Here is a 27,401-nt window from a genome sequence, read left to right on the forward strand (position 1 = left end):
AGGCTTCCGTGCCTGTATTAAGGTATCAATCACCGACTCCGAGAAGCCACGCTTTGATAGGATCAAGCGTTCAATCTCCATGCAGTCAGCCTCAGAGAAATTAGATTTGGATGGTTGAAAGGACCTTGTATTAGAAGGTCCTGCCTCAGAGGTATAGACCGTGGTGGACAGGACGACATGTCCACTATGTCTGCATACCAGGTCCTGCGTGGCCACGCAGGCGCTATCAGAATCACCGATGTTCTCTCCTGTTTGATCTTGGCAATCAGTCGAGGTAGCATCGGAAATGGTGGAAACACATAAGCCATGTTGAAGACCCAACGGGCTGCCAGAGCATCTATCAGCGCCGCTCCCGGGTCCCTGGACCTGGATCCGTAACAAGGAAGCTTGGCGTTCTGGCGAGACGCCATGAGATCCAGTTCTGGTTTGCCCTAACAATGAATCAGTTGATGAAGTTCCCACTCCCCCGGATGAAAAGTCTGGCGACTTAGAAAGTCCGCCTCCCAGTTCTCAACGCCTGGGATGTAGATCGCTGACAGGTGGCAAGAGTGAGACTCTGCCCAGCGAATTATCTTTGAGACTTCCAACATCGCTAGGGAACTCCTGGTTCCCCCTTGATGGATGATGTAAGCCACAGTCGTGATGTTGTCCGACTGAAATCTGATGAACCTCAGTGTTGCTAACTGAGGCCAAGCTAGAAGAGCATTGAATATTGCTCTCAACTCCAGAATATTTATTGGGAGGAGTTTCTCCTCCTGAGTCCATAATCCCTGAGCCTTCAGGGAGTTCCAGACTGCGCCCCAACCTAGAAGGCTGGCATCTGTTGTTACAATTGTCCAATCTGGCCTGCGAAAGGTCATCCCCTTGGACAGATGGACCCGAGAAAGCCACCAGAGAAGAGAATCTCTGGTCTCTTGATCCAGATTTAGTAGAGGGGACAAATCTGAGTAATCCCCATTCCACTGACTTAGCATGCATAATTGCAGAGGTCTGAGATGCAGGCGCGCAAATGGTACTATGTCCATTGCCGCTACCATTAAGCCGATTACTTCCATGCACTGAGCTACTGACGGGCGTGGAATGGAATGAAGGACACGGCAAGCATTCAGAAGCTTTGATAACCTGGACTCCGTCAGGTAAATCTTCATCTCTATAGAATCTATAAGATTCCCCAGAAAGGGAACTCTTGTGAGTGGTAATAGAGAACTCTTTTCCACGTTCACCTTCCACCCATGCGACCTCAGAAATGCCAGAACTGTCTCTGTATGAGACTTGGCAATTTGAAAACTTGACGCTTGTATCAGAATGTCGTCTAGGTACGGAGCCACCGCTATGCCTCGCGGTCTTAGCACCGCTAGAAGTGAGCCCAGAACCTTTGTAAAAATTCTCGGGGCCGTAGCTAACCCGAAGGGAAGAGCTACAAACTGGTAATGCCTGTCTAGAAAGGCAAATCTTAGGTACCGATAATGATCTTTGTGAATCGGTATATGAAGGTAGGCATCCTTTAAGTCTACTGTGGTCATGTATTGACCCTCTTGGATCATGGGTAGGATGGTTCGAATAGTTTCCATTTTGAATGATGGAACTCTTAGGAATTTGTTTAAGATTTTTAGGTCCAAGATTGGTCTGAAGGTTCCCTCTTTCTTGGGAACCACAAACAGATTTGAGTAAAACCCTTGCCCTTGTTCCGTCCGCGGAACTGGGTGGATCACCCCCATTACTAAGAGGTCTTGTACACAGCGTAGAAATGCCTCTTTCTTTATTTGGTTTGCTGATAACCTTGAAAGATGAAATCTCCCTTGTGGAGGAGAAGCTTTGAAGTCCAGAAGATATCCCTGAGATATGATCTCCAACGCCCAGGGATCCTGGACATCTCTTGCCCAAGCCTGGGCGAAGAGAGAAAGTCTGCCCCTCACTAGATCCGTTTCCGGATAAGGGGCCCTCTCTTCATGCTGTCTTAGGGGCAGAAGTAGGCTTTCTGGCCTGCTTGCCCTTGTTACAGGGCTGGTTAGCTTTCCAGCCCTGTCTGTAACGAGCAACAGTTCCTTCCTGTTTTGGAGCGGAGGAAGTTGATGCTGCTCCTGCCTTGAAGTTACGAAAGGCACGAAAATTAGACTGTTTGGCCTTTGATTTGGCCCTGTCCTGAGGAAGAGTATGACCCTTACCTCCAGTAATGTCAGCAATAATTTCTTTCAAGCCGGGCCCGAATAAGGTTTGCCCCTTGAAAGGAATATTAAGCAATTTAGATTTAGAAGTCACGTCAGCTGACCAGGATTTAAGCCATAGCGCTCTGCGCGCCTGGATGGCGAATCCGGAGTTCTTAGACGTTAGTTTGGTTAAATGTACAACGGCATCAGGAACAAATGCATTAGCTAGCTTAAGTGCTTTAAGCTTGTCCATAATCTCATCCAATGGAGCTGTGCGAATGGCCTCTTCCAGAGGCTCAAACCAGAATGCCGCAGCAGCAGTGACAGGCGCAATGCATGCAAGGGGCTGTAAGATAAAACCTTGTTGAACAAACATTTTCTTAAGGTAACCTTCTAATTTTTTATCCATTGGATCCGAAAAAGCACAACAATCCTCCACCGGGATAGTGGTACGTTTAGCTAAAGTAGAAACTGCTCCCTCCACCTTAGGGACCGTCTGCCATAAGTCTTGTGTGGTGGCGTCTATTGGAAACATTTTCCTAAATATCGGAGGAGGGGAAAAGGGCACACCGGGCCTATCCCACTCCTTGCTAATAATCTCTGTAAGCCTTTTAGGTATAGGAAACACGTCAGTACACACCGGTACCGCATAGTATCTATCCAACCTACATAATTTTTCTGGAATTGCAACCGTGTTACAATCATTCAGAGCCGCTAATACCTCCCCTAGCAATATGCGGAGGTTCTCAAGCTTAAATTTAAAATTAGAAATCTCTGAATCCAGTCTCCCTGGATCAGATCCGTCACCCACAGAATGAAGCTCTCCGTCCTCATGTTCTGCAAATTGTGACGCAGTATCGGACATGGCTCTCACATCATCAGCGCGCTCTGTCCTTAACCCAGAGCTATCACGCTTGCCTCTTAATTCTGGCAATTTAGATAATACTTCTGTCATAACAGTAGCCATGTCTTGCAAAGTGATTTGTAAGGGCCTCCCTGATGTACTTGGCGCCACAAAATCACGCACCTCCTGAGCGGGAGGCGAAGGTACTGACACGTGAGGAGAGTTAGTCGGCATAACTTCCCCCTCGTTGTCTGGTGATAATTTCTTTGCATGTAAAGACTGACTTTTATTTAAAGTTACATCAATGCATTTAGAACACAACCTTCTATGGGGCTCCACATTGGCCTTCATACATAGTGAACAAACAGATTCATCTGTGTCAGACATGTTTAAACAGACTAGCAATGAGACTAGCAAGCTTGGAAAATACTTTTCAAATAAATTTACAAGCAATATAAATAACGCTACTGTGCCTTTAAGAAGCACAAAAAGCTGTCACAGTTGAAATAACAATGAACCAAATTAGTTATAGCAACCAAATTTTCACAGTAAATGTATTAAGTTAGCAAAGGATTGCACCCACCAGCAAATGGATGATTAACCCCTTAATACCCAAAAACGGATAATTTAATAATTAACGTTTTTATCACAGTCAAACACACTGTCACAGGTCTGCTGTGACTGATTACCTCCCTCAAAATGAATTTTGAAGACCCCTGAGCTCTCTAGAGACGTCCTGGATCATGGAGGATGAAGTAGGAAGATTGTGACTGAATTTTTACTGCGCAAAAAAAGCGCTAAAATAGGCCCCTCCCACTCATATTACAACAGTGGGGAAGCTCAGTTAACTGTTTCTATGCAGAAACAAACGTTAGCCATTTGGAAAAATCATGCCCCAATAAGTTTTATCACCAAGTACCTCACAAAAAACGATTAACATGCCAGTAAACGTTTTGAACATACATTTTAAAAGTTATGAAGTGTTATTAATAAGCCTGCTACCAGTCGCTTTTACTGCAGTTAAGGCTCACACATTACTTCAGTATTAACAGTATTTTCTGAGTCAAATTCCATTCCCTAGAAAAATACTTCAGTGTACACACACTCCTCAGCCTAATACCAGTCGCTACCACTGCATTTAAGGCTGAACTTACATTACATTGGTATCAGCAGTAATTTCTCAGTCAATTCCATTGCTTAGAAAAATAATTTACTGCACATACCTCGTTTGCAGGGGGCCCTGCATGCTATTCCCCTTTTCTGAAGTTACCTCACTCCTCAGAATGTGCGAGAACAGCCAGTGGATCTTAGTTACGTCTGCTAAGATCATAGAAAACGCAGGCAGATTCTTCTTCTAATGCTGCCTGAGAAACAAACAGCACACTCCGGTGCCATTTAAAATAACAAACTTTTGATTGAAGAAATAAACTAAGTTTAAAAACACCACATTCCTCTCACAACGACCTATCTTTAGTTAGCTTGCAAGAGAATGACTGGATATGACATGTGAGGGGAGGAGCTATATAGCAGCTCTGCTTGGGTGATCCTCTTGCAACTTCCTGTTGGGGAAGAGATATAATCCCATAAGTAATGGATGACCCGTGGACTGACTACACTTAACAAGAGAAATGTAATGATGATGCCTGGTGGCCATATTGGAATCCATTTAGCAAACAAATGATGAATTCCAAAAAAACAAAAACGCTAACTATTTTAATCCTCCCTATAACTAAAAAGACTTTGTCATAGTTTACACCTGTAAATCACTAATTGTAAAGTACTTTTATTTCTATGTCAAATTTATATGAATGGTTAGCTTTTGAGGGTAAGGTATGGTTCCTTTTGATAAATCTTTATTGAATAAAACAATTGGTTCAAAATTGTACTTAGTAGAACATACCATAATAAGTGAGAATAGTCATGTAAAATAAAAAGCACACACATTTTCTAAACAGGCAAGTTGAAGATATGCAACTTATTTTAATTTTTAATGGGAAGCTTAAATGGACATTAATACATAATAATTTTATAAGCTTAGTACTAAAGTTTTTCCCCGTCTCCCTCTAGTAATGGGTGCCGCCATGTTGAAATGTATACCCATGATTAGAAGGAGCTACATGAAATGTATTTAGTGTCCCTTTAAAACCAATGTCACGTAATTAAAACTGTAAAGAAAATCCTAAAAATTTATCAAAATGTTTTCTTTTTGAAGTTCTTCCTCCAGATTTTTTGTATTTATTTAAAAAAGTCTTTTGAAATGGATCTCATTCTTGATAAAATTGCATTAATAATATAGTTTGCAAATAAATGACAATACAGAAATGTAATGGATAAACTGAAAATAACTGTCTAAATGTTTTAATGATCAATAAAATAACCATCAACTGTTATTTTATCAATGTTTGTTAAAGATCTCTATGTAAATTTTTTTTATTTTTTGCACTTACCTAAAACTAATTCTGTACTTTTGGTGCTACTTGCCGAACCCTGGGAAACGGCATCACTACACCCTGAAATTCCAGAAAACTTTGAAGAATTTGATACCACTTCTAAATGATTAGGGATGGTATGTGCACACCAGTCAGAAAATGGAATGTCTGGAAAGTCTGGAGAAAAAATGGCAAAAATATGAATGATGAGTGATCATGAACCACATCTGGTGGTTTAAACCAAAGCAAATTAAATGGAAATGTTAAAGTGTAATTTGTGCAGTTCTTTTCAAACAAGGTTTATATTCATTCCCATGATTTATGCTTTATACTTAAAGTTATAGCATAAGCAAAAACTGATAAGCTCATAGTCTCGTACTTTCTTGGAGTAGATGGAAAATCTCAAAAGTGAATCACTGTACTATATATATATATATATATATATATATATATATATATATATATATACACACACACACACACACACACACACAACTACCCTTCTTGACCCCTTAATTTATAAAATCAGGCTAGAATATAACTGGTAAGAGAAGACTGTCTAAAACATAACAGACCAAGCAAAAAAACAAACAAACAAACAAAAACACAATTGGGAGTATCTAGATGAGCCTTTAAAATTCAGAACTTACTTCATACTCTAATACTCTCTCGAGGAACTTGGTAAGTTAGGGACAACGTTAGACATATCAAAACAGAAGTGGAGTCTGTTAAACAATGCTTGTGAAGAAGAAAATACTTAAAAAGAGTAAGACCAAGTAGAACCTTATGAATAGTAACTTTCTTTCTGAACTCAGAAGCTATGGGAACAGCAAAACTAATTTAAGAGGTGCAAGATTCCTTAGAAACTTTGTTCTCTATTATGGTTCCAGAATGGAACAAATATAATACGATTTTCTGATATCCTTTGTAGCTTCCAAATAATGGCAATGCAAGCACATTAACACCTTGCAAACAAATGGTGAAATTGGAAATTAACTAGTGGTTGCACTGTGCTAGAACGCAAATCTTGTTGGTAAGCGTTGAGCCAGAAAGCCAAGCAACAAAGCTTGGAAATCTTTTCTAATGCCAATTTTCTCTTAACTCAATGAATATTCCAGCAAAACCTTCAGTGTAAAGAGATCATACTCTGGGACAAATATCTGAAAACTCAAACATGTTGTACTCTGGAGACCAGGAATGTGAAGATCTCATTTTAGTAAACTCCTTTATTTTACAAAGCTCCCCTTGATGGAACATGATGGTCCTAACACATCCTAACATAATGCAGGGAAAACCAGGTGTTCAGAGGAAAAGAAAACCAAGATCTAGTAGGGATGTTCCTTCTTAAAGGGACATTAAACCCAATTTTTTTCTTTCATGATTCAGATAGAGAATACCATTTTAAGCAACTTTCTAATTTACTTCTATTATCTAATTTTCTTCATTCTCTTGATATTCTTTCCTGAAAAGCATATCTAGATAGGTTCAGTAGCTTCTGATTGGTGGCTGCACATAGATGCCTCCTGTGATTGGCTCGCCAATGTGCATTGTTATTTCTTTAACAAAGGATATCTAAAGAATGAAGCAAATTAGATAATAGAAGTAAATTGGAATGTTGTTTAAAATTGTATTATCTGTCTGAATTATGAAAGAAAACTTTTGGGTTTAATGTCCCTTTAAGTCTAAGAAGCTTGCACCTGAGAACAATGACTACATTAACTTAGGAACTGACTGAACCAGAAAGGTGAGAACTGCAGATGCTATTAGAAAATGGCCCACAGAACTGTAGCCAAACAATCAATAGGCATCCATGTAATCCTCTGAATATGGATAACTCATTGATAAGACATCTCAGACTACGTGAACAGAGTTAAATCACTGCCAGGTATTAAGGACCTTGATTATTCCTGTACAGTAGATAGGTCAAAGTGCAGACCCAGTAACTAGACTTTGAAGATGACATCCTTCAAAAATATATATCATGAATTAACCAGGATACAGAGCAAGGAACATTCACAAATTTTTCAGCTGTTTCATGTCCAAAATTAGGAGAAACTAATCCTCCTCCTTTGTAACAAAGAACATGTTAAAGGACCATTAAAGGGACATTTAACACCTGATGAAAAATGCTAAAACCTACTTTTTCTTATTAATAAAATAATCACTGCTGTCTATTTTATTTGTTCCTCTTACCCAAAAGTGTTAAAGGAGATTATTTTGAAGTACAGCATTGATCCAGTGCTTGATTCTCCTATGTAAGCTGCCATATTGTAACGTACATTTCAGTAGCACAGTAGACACATGCTTATGATGCAGTCACGTGACACACAGCTACATTACTTATACTTAGAGGATCACATCTGTTTGCAGAGTGTGAGCTGCAGTGACTGAAGATACAGATTTATTAGAGTATAAATGTATTTCCCCATTTATGTATATATACATTATGCAGCAGAACTTAACCCCTTGAGTGCTAACGACGTCTCTGAGCCTCAGCAGAGTTTCTCACTCAGGTGCTAACGACGGCTCAGAGCCGTCACTAGCACTCTCCCACCTTGAGGGAGATCTGGGGGCTCCCACCCGCTCCTACCTCGGCGATCGTGCCTGTAGAGTGACAGGCATCCCCAGGGATTTCTGTTTTGCATGGTGACGTCACGCGTAATGACGTCACCGCGCAACTTTATTTAAAAATGACAATGGACAATATAGGGAAAAGGGCATGCTGCTTAGAAGCCTGTATCTCAGGCACCTAAGCAGCTACAGACCCCCAAGACCCACCGTTGGAAAAGTAATCGCCTAACCTTTCCAATGGTATAAGTCTTGAGGATCTGAAAAGAAAAAAAGTTTAAAAAAAAATATTTAAAAAAATTTAAAATTAAAAACCCTTAAAATGTGCTTAGCACCCAGGTGGGAAAGTGCTTAGCACTAAAAGGGTTAAAGAGACATAAAACCCAATTTTTTTCTTTCATGATTTAGATAGAACATAACATTTTAAACAACTTTCTATTTTACTTCTATTATCACATTGTCTTAGTTTGCTTGTTATCCTTTGTGGAAAAGCAGAAATGTAAGCTCAAGAGTGTGCAGGTGTCTGCAGCACTATATAGCAGCAGTTTTGCAACAATGTTATACATTAGCAGGGGCACTAGATGGCAGCACTATTTCCTGTCGTGTAGTGCTTCAGGCATGTGCACGCTACCTACCTATCTCTTCAACAAAGAATAACATAAGGAAAAAAAATTGATAATAGAAGTAAATTGGAGACTTTTTAAAAATTGTATTCTCTATCTAAAACATGAAAGAAATTTTTTGGGTTTAATGTCCCTTTAAATAAAATGCTTATTAAGTACTGCTTTTATGTTTCTAACTCCCCCCACAGTTTTATACTTGAAACTGCCCACAAGTTTTATGTTGTAAGAAAAGCCTTTTATAGTGCTGGGCTGCTGGTGTTCTGTAAAATCTGCCTACTGTGCTACGTTTTCCTACCTACGTAACGCGTACGGCCAGATAGAACACTTTCATATCCACCATTTTTGTTTCAAATGGAGGCTGATGTGAAAATATTGATCAGGTGTTTATATTTGGCTGTTTGGAGTGCAGATGTCTCTCAAACATAATAAAAAAATATTATGTATGGTATTAACTTGTGATGATAGCATTACTTTTATAAATGTATTTTTTCAGGGTACAGATATGTAAAATACATTTATAAAATTAACGCTATCATCACAAGTTAATACCATACATAATATTTTGTGTTTATGTTTTAATTATTTATGTTTCAGCGAGATCTGCACTGAATATAATGTGGTCGGAAAATTATACAGAATCCGATCACTATTTTAACAGCCTCCTTTTGAAACAAATACGCGTTAATATAGGTAGGACAACGTAACAAGGTAGGGAAATATTACATTACACCGGCACCATTATCAGTGTAAATAAATCATTTGTACCTCCATGAGTGGGAGAGGGAGGCTGTGACGCTGCATATACTCTCGGTGCAGAAGATTTCTGCTTTTGAAAACTTCTCCTTCTGGCTGTATATGTAAATCACTAAGGGCTGACAGATGTACAAGCTTAGCGATCCTTTAGCAATGATCATCTGCATTATATAGCAGTGTGATCTGATCCAATGCAGAGACGATCATTGCTAAACGATTACTAAGCTTGTACATCTGTCAGCCCTTAGTGATTTACATATACAGCCAGAAGGAGAGGTCTTCAAAAGTAGAAACCCATTCTGTCCATTGTGAACTTTGAGCTTTTCAGTTCCTGTTAGAAACAAAAGCGAAGAACACTGTTATATTCCACACTCTAGTGACCTATTTATAACTGTCTCAAATAGGCAACAGCAGAGAAGTTAACCTAAGTTACAACATGGCAGCTCCAATTGTTTTATAGACACTAACACTTTACACTTATTTTGCCAATATTTAAAAAATACATCTACATTTTATTCTAATCTTTTGAATCTTTTCTTTGAATGCACCATTCTATCTAGCATTGATTTAGGGTTTATTGGCCCTTTAAGAAATCCTCATTAAAATACAACTGAAACTTTGGGGTAAAACCCAACTTCCACATATAATGATGCATTTGTTCAAGTCCTGTTCCATAACACCTGCAGAGCCATTTCCAGAAATGCAAGAAAAAATAATGTAATGGTTCCTAAGAAAATCAGTATAGGGAAACTCTAAGACAAGGATGTGGGATGTATAAGCGCCTACTCTGTACCTATAGCCCAGACGAGATGCGTCCAACAAGCACCTAAAAGTACAATGGGTAAGGGAAAAAGCCCAGGCGCCAACTATACGAAGGCAGGTAAATACAAATTCTGAAGAAATGTTATATATACAGTTGAAAAATTGAATAAAAACAATTTATTACATCAAAATATGTATACACAATACAATAATAAACAGTTGAACCAGAATTCATGGATCCATGTTGGTTTTACAATAAAAACAAATATGTAAGTGGTCGCAAAGAATAATATCAATGGTAAAATAAGGTGATGATAAAAACAAGTAGAGCCTTCTATAAATAACAGTATGACCTTCAATAAAAATGTTCCACCAGATAATATAGATTAAAAAAGGCAATTCGTTAACTGCTGGTATAGGAGGATGGTGAAATAAATAATTTAATCAGCTGAAACAAGTGGTCTCCAAGGTGTGTAAGATCTGTGGTGATCCTAAAGGTGTGTTTACTTTGTAAATCCGAGTTGATTTGTTAAAAATGTCCGAGTAGATGTGTTAAAAATGTCACTAAAAAATGCCACTAAAAATGCAATTGGGGCTTGTGAAAAAATATGCTTGTGAAAAAATTATATAAAAGCTAATGATCCCAATCAAAAATGTGCTAAGATCAAATGTCAACCAGTGATAAATGAAAAATCACATGTGAAGAGCAAATCCAAATCAGAAAAAATATAAAAAAATGTGAAAGGATATATGAAAAAAATATATAATTAAATGTCAAATCCCACTGAAAAAATGTGCTCTAAAATTCAAAGTCTATGTCTAATCAGACACCCCTGGGTAGAAAAGTGGAGAACCGTGAAATATGCAAAGAAAAATTTTTTGCAATCAAATGTGTAGTTGGATTCCTAATCCCCTTGATAGATGAAAGTCCCACCAAAAAAAGTTGATAGTAGAAGAATTTTTCCTTATAGATGTTAGAAGAAATGTCTGTAAAAGCACGATTGTAGGTATGTTCCTCCCTAGAAAAAATAACAACTATAGTGTAGATTGTACAAAACAATGTCACATAAAGAATAAGGCTTACCAGTGTCTACGCGTTTCGGCCCGTGTCAGGCCTTTCTCAAGACCCACTGTTTCAGCTGATTAAATTATTTATTTCACCATCCTCCTATACCAGCAGTTAACGAATTGCCTTTTTTAATCTATATTATCTGGTGGAACATTTTTATTGAAGGTCATATTGTTATTTATAGAAAGCTCTACTTGTTTTTATCATCACCTTATTTTACCATTGATATTATTCTTTGCGACCACTTACATATTTGTTTTTATTGTAAAACCAACATGGATCCATGAATTCTGGTTCAACTGTTTATTATTGTATTGTGTATACATATTTTGATGTAATAAATTGTTTTTATTCAATTTTTCAACTGTATATATAACATTTCTTCAGAATTTGTATTTACCTGCCTTCGTATAGTTGGCGCCTGGGCTTTTTCCCTTACCTAGGGAAACTCTAAGCAAAGGAAAACAGTGATGAAATGAAAAATGTGTAAGCAAAAAACAGAGAATGTACAAAAATAAATGATTGAAATAATTCACATACTAAAAATATCCAACAAGAGATTGTGCTGCAGATGCAACCCCCACCCATAAAGTATATAACCCCCAGTAAAACTAACCAGGAATATGGAATCAGTAAATTGGACCATATATCATCTAAAGATGTCCATAAAGAAAGGTGAACGCAAAGAGAAGACAGAGGAGTTATACTCTTGAATGCACTGGGTAGCATAAGAAAAAAAGCAGAGGCGAAAAGATCTAGCATTACAAAGTGTAAGATGCTGAGCAAGTTGTCCTACAGGGTCAGCAGCAGATGGAGATTCCAGAGAGTAAGGCCACAGACTTCGTGACTCAAAGCCAGAAAATATTCCCATTTGTTGGTGGATGATATCTTGTAGCAAAAATGGCAGCTACAGGAGGATTTACAATATTATCTCATTGGAGAGAAGAAAAAAAAAATTGAGATGGAACAGAAAGGAAATTAATAGGAAATAAATGTTGTATACTCCAATAAGGCACAAGACTGTAATGTCAATTTAACAGTTTTTGAATACGTTATCACATGCATATACTTTGAAAACTGGATGAAATTTTGTTCAGCTCAGGCTAATGTGGCCATATATGATTCACTTATTTTGGTGTTCTATTCATATAATTTGGTTAATGTATTAGGGAGAACCAAAAACGCAAAGCTCTGGGCCACACTAGACTGCTGACACTAAGTTGCTTTGTTTTCATCAGAACTGCAGTTCCACTTTAACATAGATGTATCAAACACAAAATTAAAATTCTATTGTCTCTAAAAATAATTTAGCTACCTTACCTCCGGTAACTTAATTTAAACAGAAACAAAATACTAAAGATTTAGGTAATATATTTGTACAATGATTATATATATATATATATATATATATATATATATATATATATATATATATATATATATATATATTATAAAGGAGGGCACTCACAGGATTTCTTGTTGCAATAGTTGAAAGTATTTATTCTGAATACATCAGTAATTTCACATCAAAGATCATAGTCATGCTTATTTTTCTTCTGGGAGTACGGCAGACTAGCCGCATTAAGATTAAAACTCGTCTTGAAGAAGGCTCTATTAGGAGTTGAAACGTTGACTATGATCTTTGATGTGAAATTACTGATGTATTCAGAATAATTACTATCAATGATTGCAACAAGAAATCCTGTGAGTGCCCTCCTTTATACCAAATATCAACCACTACTCTGAGGACTGCACTGGGCGCGACCGGCTAATTGACATATATATATATATATATATATATATATATATATATATATATAAGGTGGGAGTGTGCTCTACTTATTTTATTTATATATATATATATATATATACATACACACATACAGAATCTTTGCATTGCAGAAGATCTGCATCCAATAGATGTGTTAAAACAATTTAAAGGGACAGTTCACCCAAAATTTTTCTCCCCTTTAAATTGTTCCCAATGATTCATTTTACCTGCTGGAGTGTTTTAAATTGTTTACAAGTAGCTCCTTTACCCCTATTTTGGCATTTGAAATAGCCGATTTAGCCTGTGGTATCCCAACCTATACTGAACGTTTCTATACTGGAGTATATTCTATTGAATAGCCTAAGTAAACACAGCCATCAGAAGAGATTACACGTTCAGTGGGGGGCATGATAGTTAAGTAATAAAATTATATTTTTCCATTGTTCTCTCTAAGTATTGAGCTTTGGTTTTCTAGACAAAGATAAGGAAGCAAGTCTGTGTACACAAAGTGATAACATAATGAGATCTGATATTACCTGAAGCTCAACCCATTGTAATAGGCTGTGGTTTAAAAGCACAAAACCAGCTACTTCATATACACAAATAAACCGAAAAATGCAATTTCTCATAAATGTTATACTCTGCAGCTGGTATAACAAGTCAATGAAAATACATTTATATAAAAAAATTGTACAGTGTACTGTCCCTTCAAATATGTGATTTTTTTTTGAAAAAATTTGCATTTTTCCACAGTGCAGGGACACATCTCTTGAGTGTTGGTTATTTTATCTCCTTTGCTGTGCCCAATTAGGGAAAGATATAAATGAGCTTCTCTACATATCAAACAATCACTGTGCAGCATGTCAGACGGTCAGGTTTCGGATTTCTAGAGAATGCACTTTAGCCTCTCGGAGGAAAACCTGAAATTTTCCAATTTAATTACTGGAAAAAGGAGGCAAAAAAAAATTAAAGTGTGTCACAAAGTTTTCAAACTGACCTTTTATGGAGAATTACATTCTGAGTTTAATGTCCATTCAAGGAATCAAAACATGAGATCTTTCTTTTAAGTGATGGTAAATCCTAGCGTTTGTGAAATGCTAGGATTTATCAAAGGAACAAATAAAGGAGACTTTCATTAACCTTTTAAAGCCGTTATGCCATTCTATTCCGTCATAACTAAACTGGGCTTTAAAGCCGTTATGACGGAATAGAACGTCATAGCTAACGGCTGTCCTGAAGCCTTCTGTGCTGTCAGGATTTGATCGCGGTCTGGAGAGCGTTCCTAGGGTTGTAGGGACGCCCCCCAGATGCGATCCAATAATTTAAATCTTGCGATCACGTGCACGGTCGCGTGGTTTCAATTTGTCTACATCGGAACAGTTGTTCCGAAGTAGGCACTTTAGCCCTGACACGAAAGGGTTAATGAAGTATAAAATACTTCATGCTGAAAGTTCCTTTATTTATTTGAAGTGTTTGCCGCACTGAGCTCCTCAGGCAGCCCACGGCAGAACACAACTTTGCTTGGGCCAAGCCGGATAGCAATTTAATAGAAAACGCCAGGCTCCTCATTTCCTTATTAAATAACCCTTTATCTTCCTGCAGGCTCTTCATTTCCTTATTAAATAACCCTCTACCTTCTTGTAGGCTCCTCCTTTCCTTATTAAATAACCCTCTGCCTTCTTGTAGGCTCCTCCTTTCCTTATTAAATAACCCTCTATCATCTTGTAGGCTCCTCCTTTCCTTATTAAATACCCTCTACCTTCTTGAAGACTTCTCCTTTCCTTATTAAATAAACCTCTACCATCTTGCAGGCTCCTCCTTTCCTTATTAAATAACCCTCTACCTTCTTAGAGGCTCCTCTTTTCCTTATTAAATAACCCTCTACCTTCTTGTAGGCGTTTCTTTCCTTATTAAATAACCCTCTAACTTCTTGTAGGCTCCTCCTTTCCTTATTAAATACCCTCTACCTTCTTGTAGGCTCCTCCTTTCCTTATTAAATAACCCTCTACCTTCTTACAGGCTCCTCCTTTCCTTATTAAATAACCCTCTACCTTCTTACAGGCTCCTCCTTTCCTTATTAAATAACCCTCTACCTTCTTGTAGGCTCCTCCTTTCCTTATTAAATAACCCTCTACCTTCTTGTAGGCTTGTCCTTTCCTTATTAAATAACCCTCTACCTTCTTGTAGGCTTCTCCTTTCCTTATTAAATAACCCTCTACCTTCTTGTAGGCTTCTCCTTTCCTTATTAAATAGCCCTCTACATTCTTGTAGGCTCCTCCTTTCCTTATTAAATACCCTCTACCGTCTTGTAGGCGTTCCTTTCCTTATTAAATAACCCTCTACCTTCTTGTAGGCTCCTCCTTTCCTTATTAAATAACCCTCTACCTTTCTTGTAGGCTCCTCCTTATTAAATAACCCTCTACCTTCTTACAGGCTTTCCTTTCCTTATTAAATAACTCTCTACCTTCTTGTAGGCTCCTCCTTTCCTTATTACATAATCCTCTCCCTTCTTACAGGCTCCTCCTTTCCTTATTAAATACCCTCTACCTTCTCCTGTAGGCTCCTCCTTTCCTTATTAAATAACCCTCTACCTTCTTGTAGGCTCCTCCTTTCCTTATTAAATAACCCTCTACCTTCTTGTAGGATCATCCTTTCCTTATTAAATAACCCTCTACCTTCTTACAGGCTTCTCCTTTCCTTAATACCCTCTACCTTCTTGTAGGATCCTCCTTTCCTTATTAAATAACCCTCTACCTTCTTACAGGCTCCTTCTTTACTTATTAAATAACCCTCTACCTTCTTGTAGGCTCCTCCTTTCCTTATTAAATAATCATCTACCTTCTTGTAGGCTCCTCCTTTCCTTATTAAATAACATTCTACCTTCTTACTGGCTCCTCCTTTCCTTATTAAATAACCCTCTACCTTCTTACAGGCTCCTCCTTTCCTTATTAAATAACCCTCTACCTTCTTACAGGCTCCTCCTTTCCTTAATAAATAACACTATCTTCTTGTAGGCTCCTCTTTTCCTTATTAAATAACCCTTTACCTTCTTGGAGGCTCCTCATTTCCTTATTAAATAACCCTCTACCTTCTTGTAGGCGTTCTTTTCCTTATTAAATAACCCTCTACCTTCTTGTAGGCTCCTCCTTTCCTTATTAAATAACCCTCTACCTTCTTACAGGCTCCTCCTTATTAAAAAAACCCTTTACCTTCTTACAGGCTCCTCCTTTCCTTATTAAATAACCCTCTACCTTCTTGTAGGCTTTCCTTATTAAATAACCCTCTACCATCTAGCAGGCTTTAGTTTTATATGTAGCTGAAATGGGAGTGAGAATAATGAACAGAGAAGAGATATGGTCAAAGCAAATAAAAAAGGCAGTAAATTTCAAGTCTTGAGATGTTTCTGGTGATCACAATTGAAAAATGACTGCTGGGTGTGTATTAAACCTAAAATAAAGTATTATAAAGGAGGATACAAGAGTACCTGTAGATCTACAATTGGTAAAATACCTGGGTTATCTCATCTTTGTAGGTGTCAGGACCCATATTCGGTATCGCCTATTACAAGACATTTAACTCAGATTTTTTTTTTATTAAAGTGCCATAAAACAGGTTGAGATCTGTGCATATCCTAAAAGGGCCAATTAATTTAAAATAGTATGCATAAAAAAATGTTTAAAAATTGCTGGCAAGTATTTTAAAATAATTTTCAAAAATAATCAAAATGAATTACATAGCTAAGCTGCTTGGAGCAGCTAACTCCACCCCTCTCATCAGTGTTTAGACACAGGCATTGTATTTCAACTGAGTTCACAGCTTCTAAGCATGTTCCAGCAGATAATACCTAAACACTTTTGCATTTTACCAAAAGAACAATAAAGATAGATACAGCCATACAAGGAATTGGGTGGGGGGAGCTAGAGCTTTACAATTCAGAAACTAAAAAGAAAGGGTTAATGGCGAAGCACTGCAGTATTAATTTGCAGGTAAAGTAATTAAAGTACATATTATATTAGTTTGTCTCTATCCCAAGTTGTTTTATGTCCCTTTAAGTGACTATTGTAGATAAATGGTGTGCAAGTCTAACTAAATTCAGCCTAGAACAGAAATGTATCTATTCTTTTCACCCAGCTAGTAAACATGTAATTGTCATCTTTTAGTATCCATTTAAAAGTGTTTACCTAACCTTAAATACATACACACACATATATAAAATAGTTTACAAATAGCTCATTTAACTTTATTTTGTCATTTGAAATAGTTGTTTTTGCCTACTGAAACCTCCTATCATGAACTTTGATTTAGTAAATGCTTGTAATGTTTGAAAAACATAATTTATGCTTACCTGATAAATTTATTTCTCTTGTAGTGTGTTCAGTCCACGGGTTATCCATTACTTATGGGATATATTCTCCTTCCCAACAGGAAGTTGCAAGAGGATCACCCAAGCAGAGCTGCTATATAGCTCCTCCCCTCACATGTCATATCCAGTCATTCGACCGAAACAAGACGAGAAAGGAGAAACTATAAGGTGCAGTGGTGACTGGAGTTATAATTTTAAAATTTAGAACCTGCCTGAAAAAGACAGGGCGGGCCGTGGACTGAACACACTACAAGAGAAATAAATTTATCAGGTAAGCATAAATTATGTTTTCTCTTGTTAAGTGTGTTCAGTCCACGGGTCATCCATTACTTATGGGATACCAATACCAAAGCTAAGTACACGGATGATGGGAGGGACAAGGCAGGAACATTAAACAGAAGGAACCACTGCCTGTAGAACCTTTCTCCCAAAACCAGCCTCCGAAGAAGCGAAAGTGTCAAATTTGTAAAATTTGGAAAAAGTATGAAGTGAAGACCAAGTTGCAGCCTTGCAAATCTGTTCAACAGAGGCCTCATTCTTAAAGGCCCAGGTGGAAGCCACAGCTCTGGTGGAATGAGCTGTAATTCTTTCAGGAGGCTGCTGTCCAGCAGTCTCATAGGCTAAACGTATTATGCTACGAAGCCAAAAAGAGAGAGAGGTAGCCGAAGCCTTTTGACCTCTCCTCTGTCCAGAGTAAACGACAAACAGAGAAGAAGTTTGTCTAAAATCTTTAGTTGCCTGTAAGTAGAACTTCAGAGCACGGACCACGTCTAGATTATGCAAAAGACGTTCCTTCTTTGAAGAAGGATTAGGACATAATGATGGAACAACAATCTCTTGATTGATATTCCTGTTAGAAACAACCTTAGGTAAAAACCCAGGTTTAGTACGCAGAACTACCTTGTCTGAATGAAAGATCAGATAAGGAGAATCACAATGTAAGGCAGATAACTCTGAGACTCTTCGAAACGAGGAAATAGGCATAAAAAACAAAATTTTCCAAGATAAAAGCTTAATATCAATGGAATGAAGGGGTTCAAACGGAACACCCTGAAGAACTTTAAGAACCAAGTTTAAGCTCCATGGAGGAGCAACAGCTTTAAACACAGGCTTAATTCTAGCCAAAGCCTGACAAAAGGCCTGGACGTCTGGATGCTCTGCCAGACGTTTGTGTAAAAGAATAGACAGAGCTGAAATCTGTCCCTTTAGCGAACTAGCGGATAAACCCTTTTCTAAACCCTCTTGTAGAAAAGCTAATATCCTAGGAATCCTAACCTTACTCCATGAGTAACTCTTGGATTCGCACCAATATAAATATTTACGCCATATCTTATGGTAAATTTTTCTTGTCACAGGTTTCCGAGCCTGTATTAAGGTATCAATAACCGAATCCGAAAACCCACGCTTTGATAGAATCAAGCGTTCAATTTCCAGGCAGTCAGCCTCAGAGAAATGAGGTTTGGATGGTTGAAAGGACCCTGAATTAGAAGATCCTGCCTCAGAGGAAGAGACCATGGTGGACAGGACGACATGTCCACTAGGTCTGCATACCAGGTCCTGCGTGGCCACGCAGGCGCTATCAGAATTACCGATGCCCTCTCCTGTTTGATCCTCGCAATCAGCCTGTGGTGACATTTTATCACTGGAATATTCACTTAGCTGTTATTGGGATCCCTTCCCCCAGGTACACCTTTCTCTCTGAACTATAGACACTCCCATTGGTCTTTTTGAGTGGCATTTGATAAGCCACTCCCTTTTGAATTGGGTTATAAAATACTGTAACACCAGAGCCTCTCCCTCTCTTTTGTATCCTGGGCATGCTGTAAAGATGGATGATGTTGGACACAGATTAACTGGCTAAGTATTTCTGGGATAATATTCTGTGTAGCACAATTGGGGTTAGTTTAGAAAAGTTGCCCTGTATCTTAAAATGTGGACTGTATCTGTAAAATAGATTGATATATATATATACACCTGTAAATATTTATCTTATTATTAACATATATTGATTCCTAAATAAACTGTTTGACAAATAATGGAGGACCCTCATAGAGTTTATTTCACAATTTATCTGTGTTGGTTTTAGTGGTACCACCATAGAGATTTAGTATATTATATTTAGTAGAAAGTAGAGATATTTTAAATTAATAGATAACCACATTTTGGCGGCCATGAAGTTGTAGACAAATCCATATGCCATTTAGTTTTGCAGGAATCAAATGAATGTTGATTTATTTTAAATTTAACTGCAGTAAATGTAGATTTGGTGTTTTATAGCAAAGTTTTGTATGTAGTACTTTATTTAAAAAAGCGCAAATAGTGGTTGGTTTCAAAGGCCTGTTGTATGTTTCTCAAGAAAAGCATGGCTTTAAAAAAACCTGTATTTCTGGTCTGTATAAATTTGCATTTGCATAGGGGAAGGCCTGTTTTGTAGCCTGCTAAATTTTAAATAACCCCCACAGTGTCACTTTGTGTTGAAAAGAGATTTTTTTTTAAAAAAAGCATGTGATAAGAGGCAACCCTAAAAGGCTTAGAAATCAGCATATGAGCCTATCTATGTTTGGCTTCAACTTAGAATACCAAGAGAAAAAAAGCAAGTTTGATGATGGAAGTAAATTGTGAAGTTGATTATACTAGACTGTCCCTTTAACTCTTGTATTTTTCTTGTTTTTGGAAACTGGATACTTTTATTGTTGAGCCAGTTTTCTATCAGTTTTCTAATGAATTTTAGAGACATGTGTTGTGTTGGTCCCATCTAAATGTTTTTACAAACAAAAGCTTTACAGTACTATGTAATAGCTGCCAACAGTAAGGTTTTTTTATTTATTTCTTTTTACAAAGGATTCATTTCTGTGAATGTGTTACACCCAGAGCTGTAGCTTGCCCTATACATAAATTTAATTTTGAATTGTATGGGAAATTGTGTAGAATTTAAAGTTAAGAAATTACAGTTTAATTAAGCTTTGTTTTGGGTAACAAAGTTAAAAATTTGCATTTCCTGTGTTTGGAGCAGATCCTGGAACCAAAACTACAGTTGAAATTAGCATTTAGAAGTTCTATAGAATCTTCCTGTACTTAAAATATTTTTATAATTTTTCCTCAATTTGGGAAAATATCAGTAAAAAGGATTCCTTGCTTTGCTTTGTTCATTTATTTTAACCCCTTAAGGACCAGCGACGTACCCTGTATGTCGCTGGCCTTTTATTGGGACTTGATTGTTTTATAGCGTGGTCTTGCCACCAGCATTGAGACTGCTCTATTGCACAAAGCCTGCTGGAGGGAGGGCATTAATAGCGTGTTCCTGCTAAACTTGTGCTATTATGTCCTGAAAAAAACCTTAACGACCAGTGACATACAGGGTACATTGTGGTCATTAAGGGGTTATTTAGGTTAGTATTATTGATGGTTCACACCTTTTAAAAGAGAACAATATTTAATTTTTTAATTTTGTTCTGCTTAATTTCTGTTTAGTTTCATTGCCCTATAGAGATTATAATTCCTTGCATTTGGGGCAGTTAAAATAGTCTGGCAAACTATGCTGTGAGAGACACACAATAGTCTGTTCCCCAGATTTAAAATAAAGAATAATCAGCAGTGGTTAGAAAAACTAAATTTAACTATATTACCACCTCTGCTGGAATGCTGACCTGCTTATAAACAGATCTAATTACTACCATTTCTACATGGCTTAACTGCTATGTCCTTTGTTGTGTAAAATTAGCATCTCAATGGTATCTTGTACATCCTGTGTTAACATTTAAAAAAACAAACAAAAAAAAAACTACTATGCTGTGAGAGACACACTATTCTAGTATATATATATATATATATATATATATATATATATATATATATATATATATATATAAAAAAAAATTATTATTATTTTAGTTCTAACGGCTATCTGTTAAAAATGTCTGGAAAAAACTATATTTCACAGGAAATCTGTGATTACTTTAACAATTACATTCATAAATATAATGGTCCATTCCTCATCCCAGAAGCTAAAAACAATAAGTGTGAAAGTGTTTTAGATATACTAACACAGGTATTAAGTCTTAAAAAGATGAATAATAATAAAAGAAAATGTATGATAGCGCAGGCAGTGATTTCAACTATAAAGAGATTAACAGGCATTATTGGAGAACTTACAGAGCAAAATAAAGACCTTAAATTAAAGTTAGATAACACACAGACTGACAGAGATTGTATTAAGCTTTCTGCTTTAACTAACACCATACAGATCAGTAAATTACAACGTAAATTAAAATTAACAGAACACATCAGTAACGAATACTCAAACAAAATTACTGAGTTACAGATGAAAATTGAACAAAAAGAAAAAATAATTAGTGATATTTCTGGGAACAATGCAGATAGTGATAACTTACTGCCACAAAGGAAAGAGCCAAAACAATTAGTAAAACAAGATAAAATGCAAATGGGCCCCACTAAAAACCCAAGTTCTGTTCCAATTGCCCCTGTCATAATTTCTGAGAATTTTAGCAACCTGAAAGTTCCTACAGGTTTTTCAAATCAGACTAGGCCAATGACTGTAGCAGATAAAGACATTTTTAAGAAATGGTGGGGCACAACCCCCACAAACAGCTTTAATAACTTTTCACATTGGTTTCACAAGGGAACTGAAAAAGCCATAAAATTAGGTATGAGCATGCCGGAATGGACCGAATTGCTTCAAGATGCCATGGGCCCCTATGCCAACAGGTTATTAGGATTTAATTCAAGTATATGTGATCAGGCTGGCAGGATAGCTAAAACCTTTTTCAATTTTACTAGTCTAGAGAAAGAGATTAGTGAAATTACCATGAGACCACTAGATGGGCCATTTGAAGTAGCAAAAAGAGTTTTATTTTGGTGTGTGTTGCGCCAGCCACAGACCCAAATGGTCTGGGGGTCACCAGCTCACATACAGAGGGTACTTGAAGCTCTCCCCAGAAAATGTCAGGAGTTTGTAACGCTGTATGATCCAAACTCCACAAACCTACATATGGTGCTCACTAGAGCTGAGAAGTGGTGGAATTATCACCCATACACCATTAAGGCAAATTCTGCAGTGAAGCAGTCAATGGAGAATAATCTGAATATTCACAGGCAGGAATCAGAGAGGGGTAATAGAAGGAATGTTTGTGGATATCAGAATAGTAGAGCATCAAATACAGAAAACTGGAGAGACAGGAATTTAAATGACGATATTAACAGAGGAGAAAATTGGAGGCTGAGGTCAAATGAGAAACAATAAGGCCAACTTAAGTTATTGGGAACTCAAACAAAAAAACAGGAGAATGAGAGATCAAATTGGGTTTCTAAAGAAGCAACTGACAGAGCTGGAGGGCTCAAATTAAATCATTTTTTTTTATAAGCATATTTGTTTGCAGTACATTTGTATCGTGTAATGTGTACTTTAGTTTTAAGTTCAATTAATAATTTTAAGTGTTTTTCATTATTAAGTTTTAAATGCCAATATTAAGAATGTATAGTTAATTGATGCATTCTCTTTCTAAAAAACAATAACAGATACCTCTATTGCGATTAGTTTTGGGAGGCCACATGCAATACCATTTCCATGTAAACTGTCTGAAGTCTTATCTTGCAGGAAGAAAACCAATGAAGATAGAAGGCTTCTCACCTTTCCTTCCAGTTTTTCCCCAATAACACATATTATAGATTGTTGTTTTTCAGGTGTCTTCAGGACTGATCTTACCATGAAGCTATGATGGTGGCGTTGGACAAATTAAATAAGTATAATGTATCACAATGGAGATGTAAAATGGTGCATTAGGCCAAAATAATTATATATATATATATATATATATAGCATAAAGGGGTAAATAATCATATAAATCAAGCAACATAAGTTAAGTAAGGGTGCGAGTGGGATGATGCAATAACAGAGGCACTTTCCAACTTGAAGTTAATAACTGTGAATGTGGTTTCTACTGCAGATGGAGTGTTGTAGTGTGAAGTAAATATATGCCTGGTTTTAATATTTTTTTTCATTCCTTTGAGGGTCTTGGAAAAAACAAAATGGTTCAAAGAGGGAGATTTGGTAAAGCAAAAGCAAGGACCAGATGCCAAAAGCAAGGACCAGATGCCAAAAGATGACAACAAAGAACTTCAGTGAACCATTATAACTTTTGTTTTACAGGCACAATTCACACTTTCTTAATAAAGATTTTACTACACACATACCCATCTAGTGTACCCACACTCACACACGCATACATGAACTTTTCCCAATATTTAAGACCATTGTATAAATGTTGCTAATGGGGTTTAGCATAGGATTTTGTGTTTCTATATATAATTTTAAATTAATTTTTCTAATGAATTGTATAAAGTTAGATTAGGAATTGACAGTCCTAGGAAAGTACAGAAGAGCTCATATCGCCGAGGGAATGATTCCGAAGGGATGGTGGGAGAATTTCTCCTGTAAGGCTTTCGCTCCCACTGTGTTCTTCTGTACTAGTGGGTATAACTAGAAAACGGGGCAACATAGGAGAAGAAAAAGTGAGGGAATGTGGTGACATTTTATCACTGGAATATTCACTTAGCTGTTATTGGGATCCCTTCCCCCAGGTACACCTTTCTCTCTGAACTATAGACACTCCCATTGGTCTTTTTGAGTGGCATTTGATAAGCCACTCCCTTTTGAATTGGGTTATAAAATACTGTAACACCAGAGCCTCTCCCTCTCTTTTGTATCCTGGGCATGCTGTAAAGATGGATGATGTTGGACACAGAGAATCTGGCTAAGTATTTCTGGGATAATATTCTGTGTAGCACAATTGGGGTTAGTTTAGAAAAGTTGCCCTGTATCTTAAAATGTGGACTGTATCTGTACAATAGATTGATATATATATATATATACCTGTAAATATTTATCTTATTATTAACATATATTGATTCCTAAATAAACTGTTTGACAAATAATGGAGGACCCTCATAGAGTTTATTTCACAATTTATCCGTGTTGGTTTTAGTGGTACCACCATATAGATTTAGTATATTATATTTAGTAGAAAGTAGAGATATTTTAAATTAATAGATAACCACATTTTACCACACAGCCGAGGTAGCAACGGAAATGGTGGAAACACATAAGCTATGTTGAAAACCCAAGGGGCTGCTAATGCATCTACCAGCACCGCTCCCGGGTCCCTGGACCTGGATCCGTAACAAGGAAGCTTCGCGTTCTGGCGAGATGCCATGAGATCCAGATCCGGTTGGCCCCAACGACGAATCAGTTGAGCAAATACCTCCGGGTGAAGTTCCCACTCTCCCGGATGAAAAGTCTGGCGACTTAGGAAATCCGCCTCCCAGTTCTCTACGCCTGGGATGTGAATCGCTGACAGGTGGCAAGAGTGAGACTCTGCCCAGCGAATTATCTTCGAGACTTCCAACATCGCTAGGGAACTCCTAGTTCCCCCTTGATGATTGATGTAAGCCACAGTCGTGATATTGTCCGACTGAAATCTGATGAACCTCAGCTTTGCTAACTGAGGCCAAGCTAGAAGAGCATTGAATATTGCTCTTAATTCTAGAATGTTTATTGGGAGGAGTTTCTCCTCCTGAGTCCACGATCCCTGAGCCTTCAGGGAATTCCAGACTGCTCCCCAGCCTAGAAGGCTGGCATCCGTTGTTACAATCGTCCAATCTGGCCTGCGAAAGGTCATTCCTTTGGACAGATGAATCGGTGACAACCACCAGAGAAGCGAATCTCTGGTCTCCTGGTCCAGATTTAGCAAAGGGGACAGATCTGAGTAATCCCCGTTCCATTGACTGAGCATGCATAGTTGCAGCGGTCTGAGATTCAGGCGCGCAAATGGCACTATGTCTATTGCCACGACCATTAAGCAGATTACCTCCATGCACTGAGCTACTGATGGGCTTGGAACGGAATGAAGGACACGGCAAGCATTGAGAATCTTTGATAACCTGGACTCCGTCAGGTAAATCTTCATCTCTACAGAATCTATAAGAGTCCCTAGAAATGGAACCCTTGTGAGTGGTAACAGAGAACTCTTTTCCACGTTCACTTTCCACCCATGCGACCTCAGAAATGCTAGAACTATCTCTGTATGAGACTTTGCATTCTGAAAACTTGACGCTTGTATCAGAATGTCGTCTAGGTACGGAGCCACCGCTATGCCTCGTGGTCTTAGTACCGCCAGAAGTGAGCCCAGAACCTTCGTAAAAATTCTCGGGGCCGTGGCTAACCCGAAGGGAAGAGCCACAAACTGGTAATGCCTGTCTAGAAAGGCAAACCTCAGGTACCGATAATGATCTTTGTGAATCGGTATATGAAGGTAAGCATCCTTTAAGTCCACCGTGGTCATATATTGACCCTCTTGGATCATGGGTAGGATGGTTCGAATGGTTTCCATCTTGAACGATGGTACCCTTAGGAATTTGTTTAAGATCTTTAAGTCCAAGATTGGTCTGAAGGTTCCCTCTTTTTTGGGAACCACAAATAGATTTGAGTAAAATCCTTGTCCCTGTTCCGATTGCGGAACTGAGTGGATCACCCCCATGATTAAGAGGTCTTGTACACATTGTAGAAATGCCTCTCTCTTTACTAGGTTTGTCGATAACCTCGAAAGATGGAACCTCCCTTGTGGAGGAGAGGTTTTGAAGTCCAGAAGGTATCCCTGAGATATAATCTTTAACGTCCAGGGATCCTGCACATCTCTTGCCCAAGCCTGGGCAAAGAGAGAAAGTCTGCCCCCCACTAAATCCGTCTCTGGATAGGGGGCCCTGACTTCATGCTGTCTTAGGGGCGGGAGTAGGCTTTCTGGCCTGCTTGCCCTTGTTCCATGACTGGTTGCCTTTCCAACCTTGTCTGTAACGAGCAGTAGTTCCTTCCTGTTTTGGAGCGGAGGAAGTCGATGCTGCTCCTGCCTTGAAGTTACGAAAGGCACGAAAATTAGACTGTTTGGCCTTTGGTTTGGCCCTGTCCTGAGGAAGGGCGTGGCCCTTACCTCCCGTAATGTCAGCAATAATTTCCTTCAAGCCGGGCCCGAATAAGGTCTGCCCTTTGAAAGGAATGTTAAGTAGTTTAGACTTGGAGGTTACATCCGCTGACCAGGATTTAAGCCAAAGCGCTCTGCGCGCCTGTATGGCGAATCCGGAATTTTTAGACGTAAGTTTGGTTAGATGTACTACGGCATCTGAAACAAACGCATTAGCTTGCTTAAGGGTTCTAACTTTGCTCAAGGCCTCATCTAACGGCTCTGTGCGAATCGCCTCTTCCAGAGACTCAAACCAGAATGCCGCTGCAGCCGTGACAGGCGCAATGCATGCAAGAGGCTGCAATATAAAACCCTGTTGAACAAACATTTTCTTAAGATAACCCTCTAATTTTTTATCCATTGGATCTGAGAAAGCACAGCTATCCTCCACCGGGATAGTGGTACGCTTGGCTAACGTAGAAACTGCTCCCTCCACCTTAGGGACCGTCTGCCATAAGTCTCGTGTGGTGGCGTCTATAGGGAACATTTTTCTAAATATCGGGGGAGGGGAAAAAGGCACACCGGGTCTATCCCACTCCTTACTTATAATTTCTGTAAGTCTTTTTGGTATAGGAAAAACGTCAGTACACACCGGTACCGCATAGTATCTATCCAACCTACACAATTTCTCTGGAATTGCCACCGTGTCGCAATCATTCAGAGCCGCTAATACCTCCCCTAGTAACACACAGAGGTTCTCAAGCTTAAATTTAAAATTTGAAATTTCTGAATCCGGTCTCCCCGGATCAGAACCGTCACCGACAGAATGAAGTTCACCGTCCTCATGTTCTGCAACTTGTGACGCAGTATCAGACATGGCTCTCGTGTCATCAGCGCGCTCTGTCCTTAACCCAGAGCTATCGCGTTTGCCCCTTAATTCGGGCATATTATATAATACTTCTTTCATAACATTAGCCATATCATGTAAAGTGATTTGTAAGGGCCTAGATGTACTAGGTGTCTCAATCCTACGCATCTCCCGAGCGGGAGACGCAGGTACTGACACGTGAGGAGAGTTAGGCGGCATAACTTCCCCCTCGTTG

At 38.2% G+C, this 27,401-nt stretch overlaps 1 protein-coding gene across 3 annotated transcripts in view; it reads right to left on the reverse strand.

Moving 5' to 3' along the window:
• The window catches only part of RICTOR (RPTOR independent companion of MTOR complex 2), a 611,164-nt gene that overhangs the window by 26,297 nt on the left and 557,466 nt on the right, over positions 1-27,401 (reverse strand). For all 3 annotated transcript variants that reach the window (XM_053701222.1, XM_053701221.1, XM_053701220.1), the window contains exon 32: positions 5,439-5,597. In XM_053701222.1, the coding sequence (XP_053557197.1) occupies positions 5,439-5,597 (159 nt within the window). The remainder of the gene's footprint in view (positions 1-5,438; positions 5,598-27,401) is intronic.

This window comes from Bombina bombina, chromosome 2 (genome assembly GCF_027579735.1).
Source record: "Bombina bombina isolate aBomBom1 chromosome 2, aBomBom1.pri, whole genome shotgun sequence".
Taxonomy (NCBI): domain Eukaryota; kingdom Metazoa; phylum Chordata; class Amphibia; order Anura; family Bombinatoridae; genus Bombina; species Bombina bombina.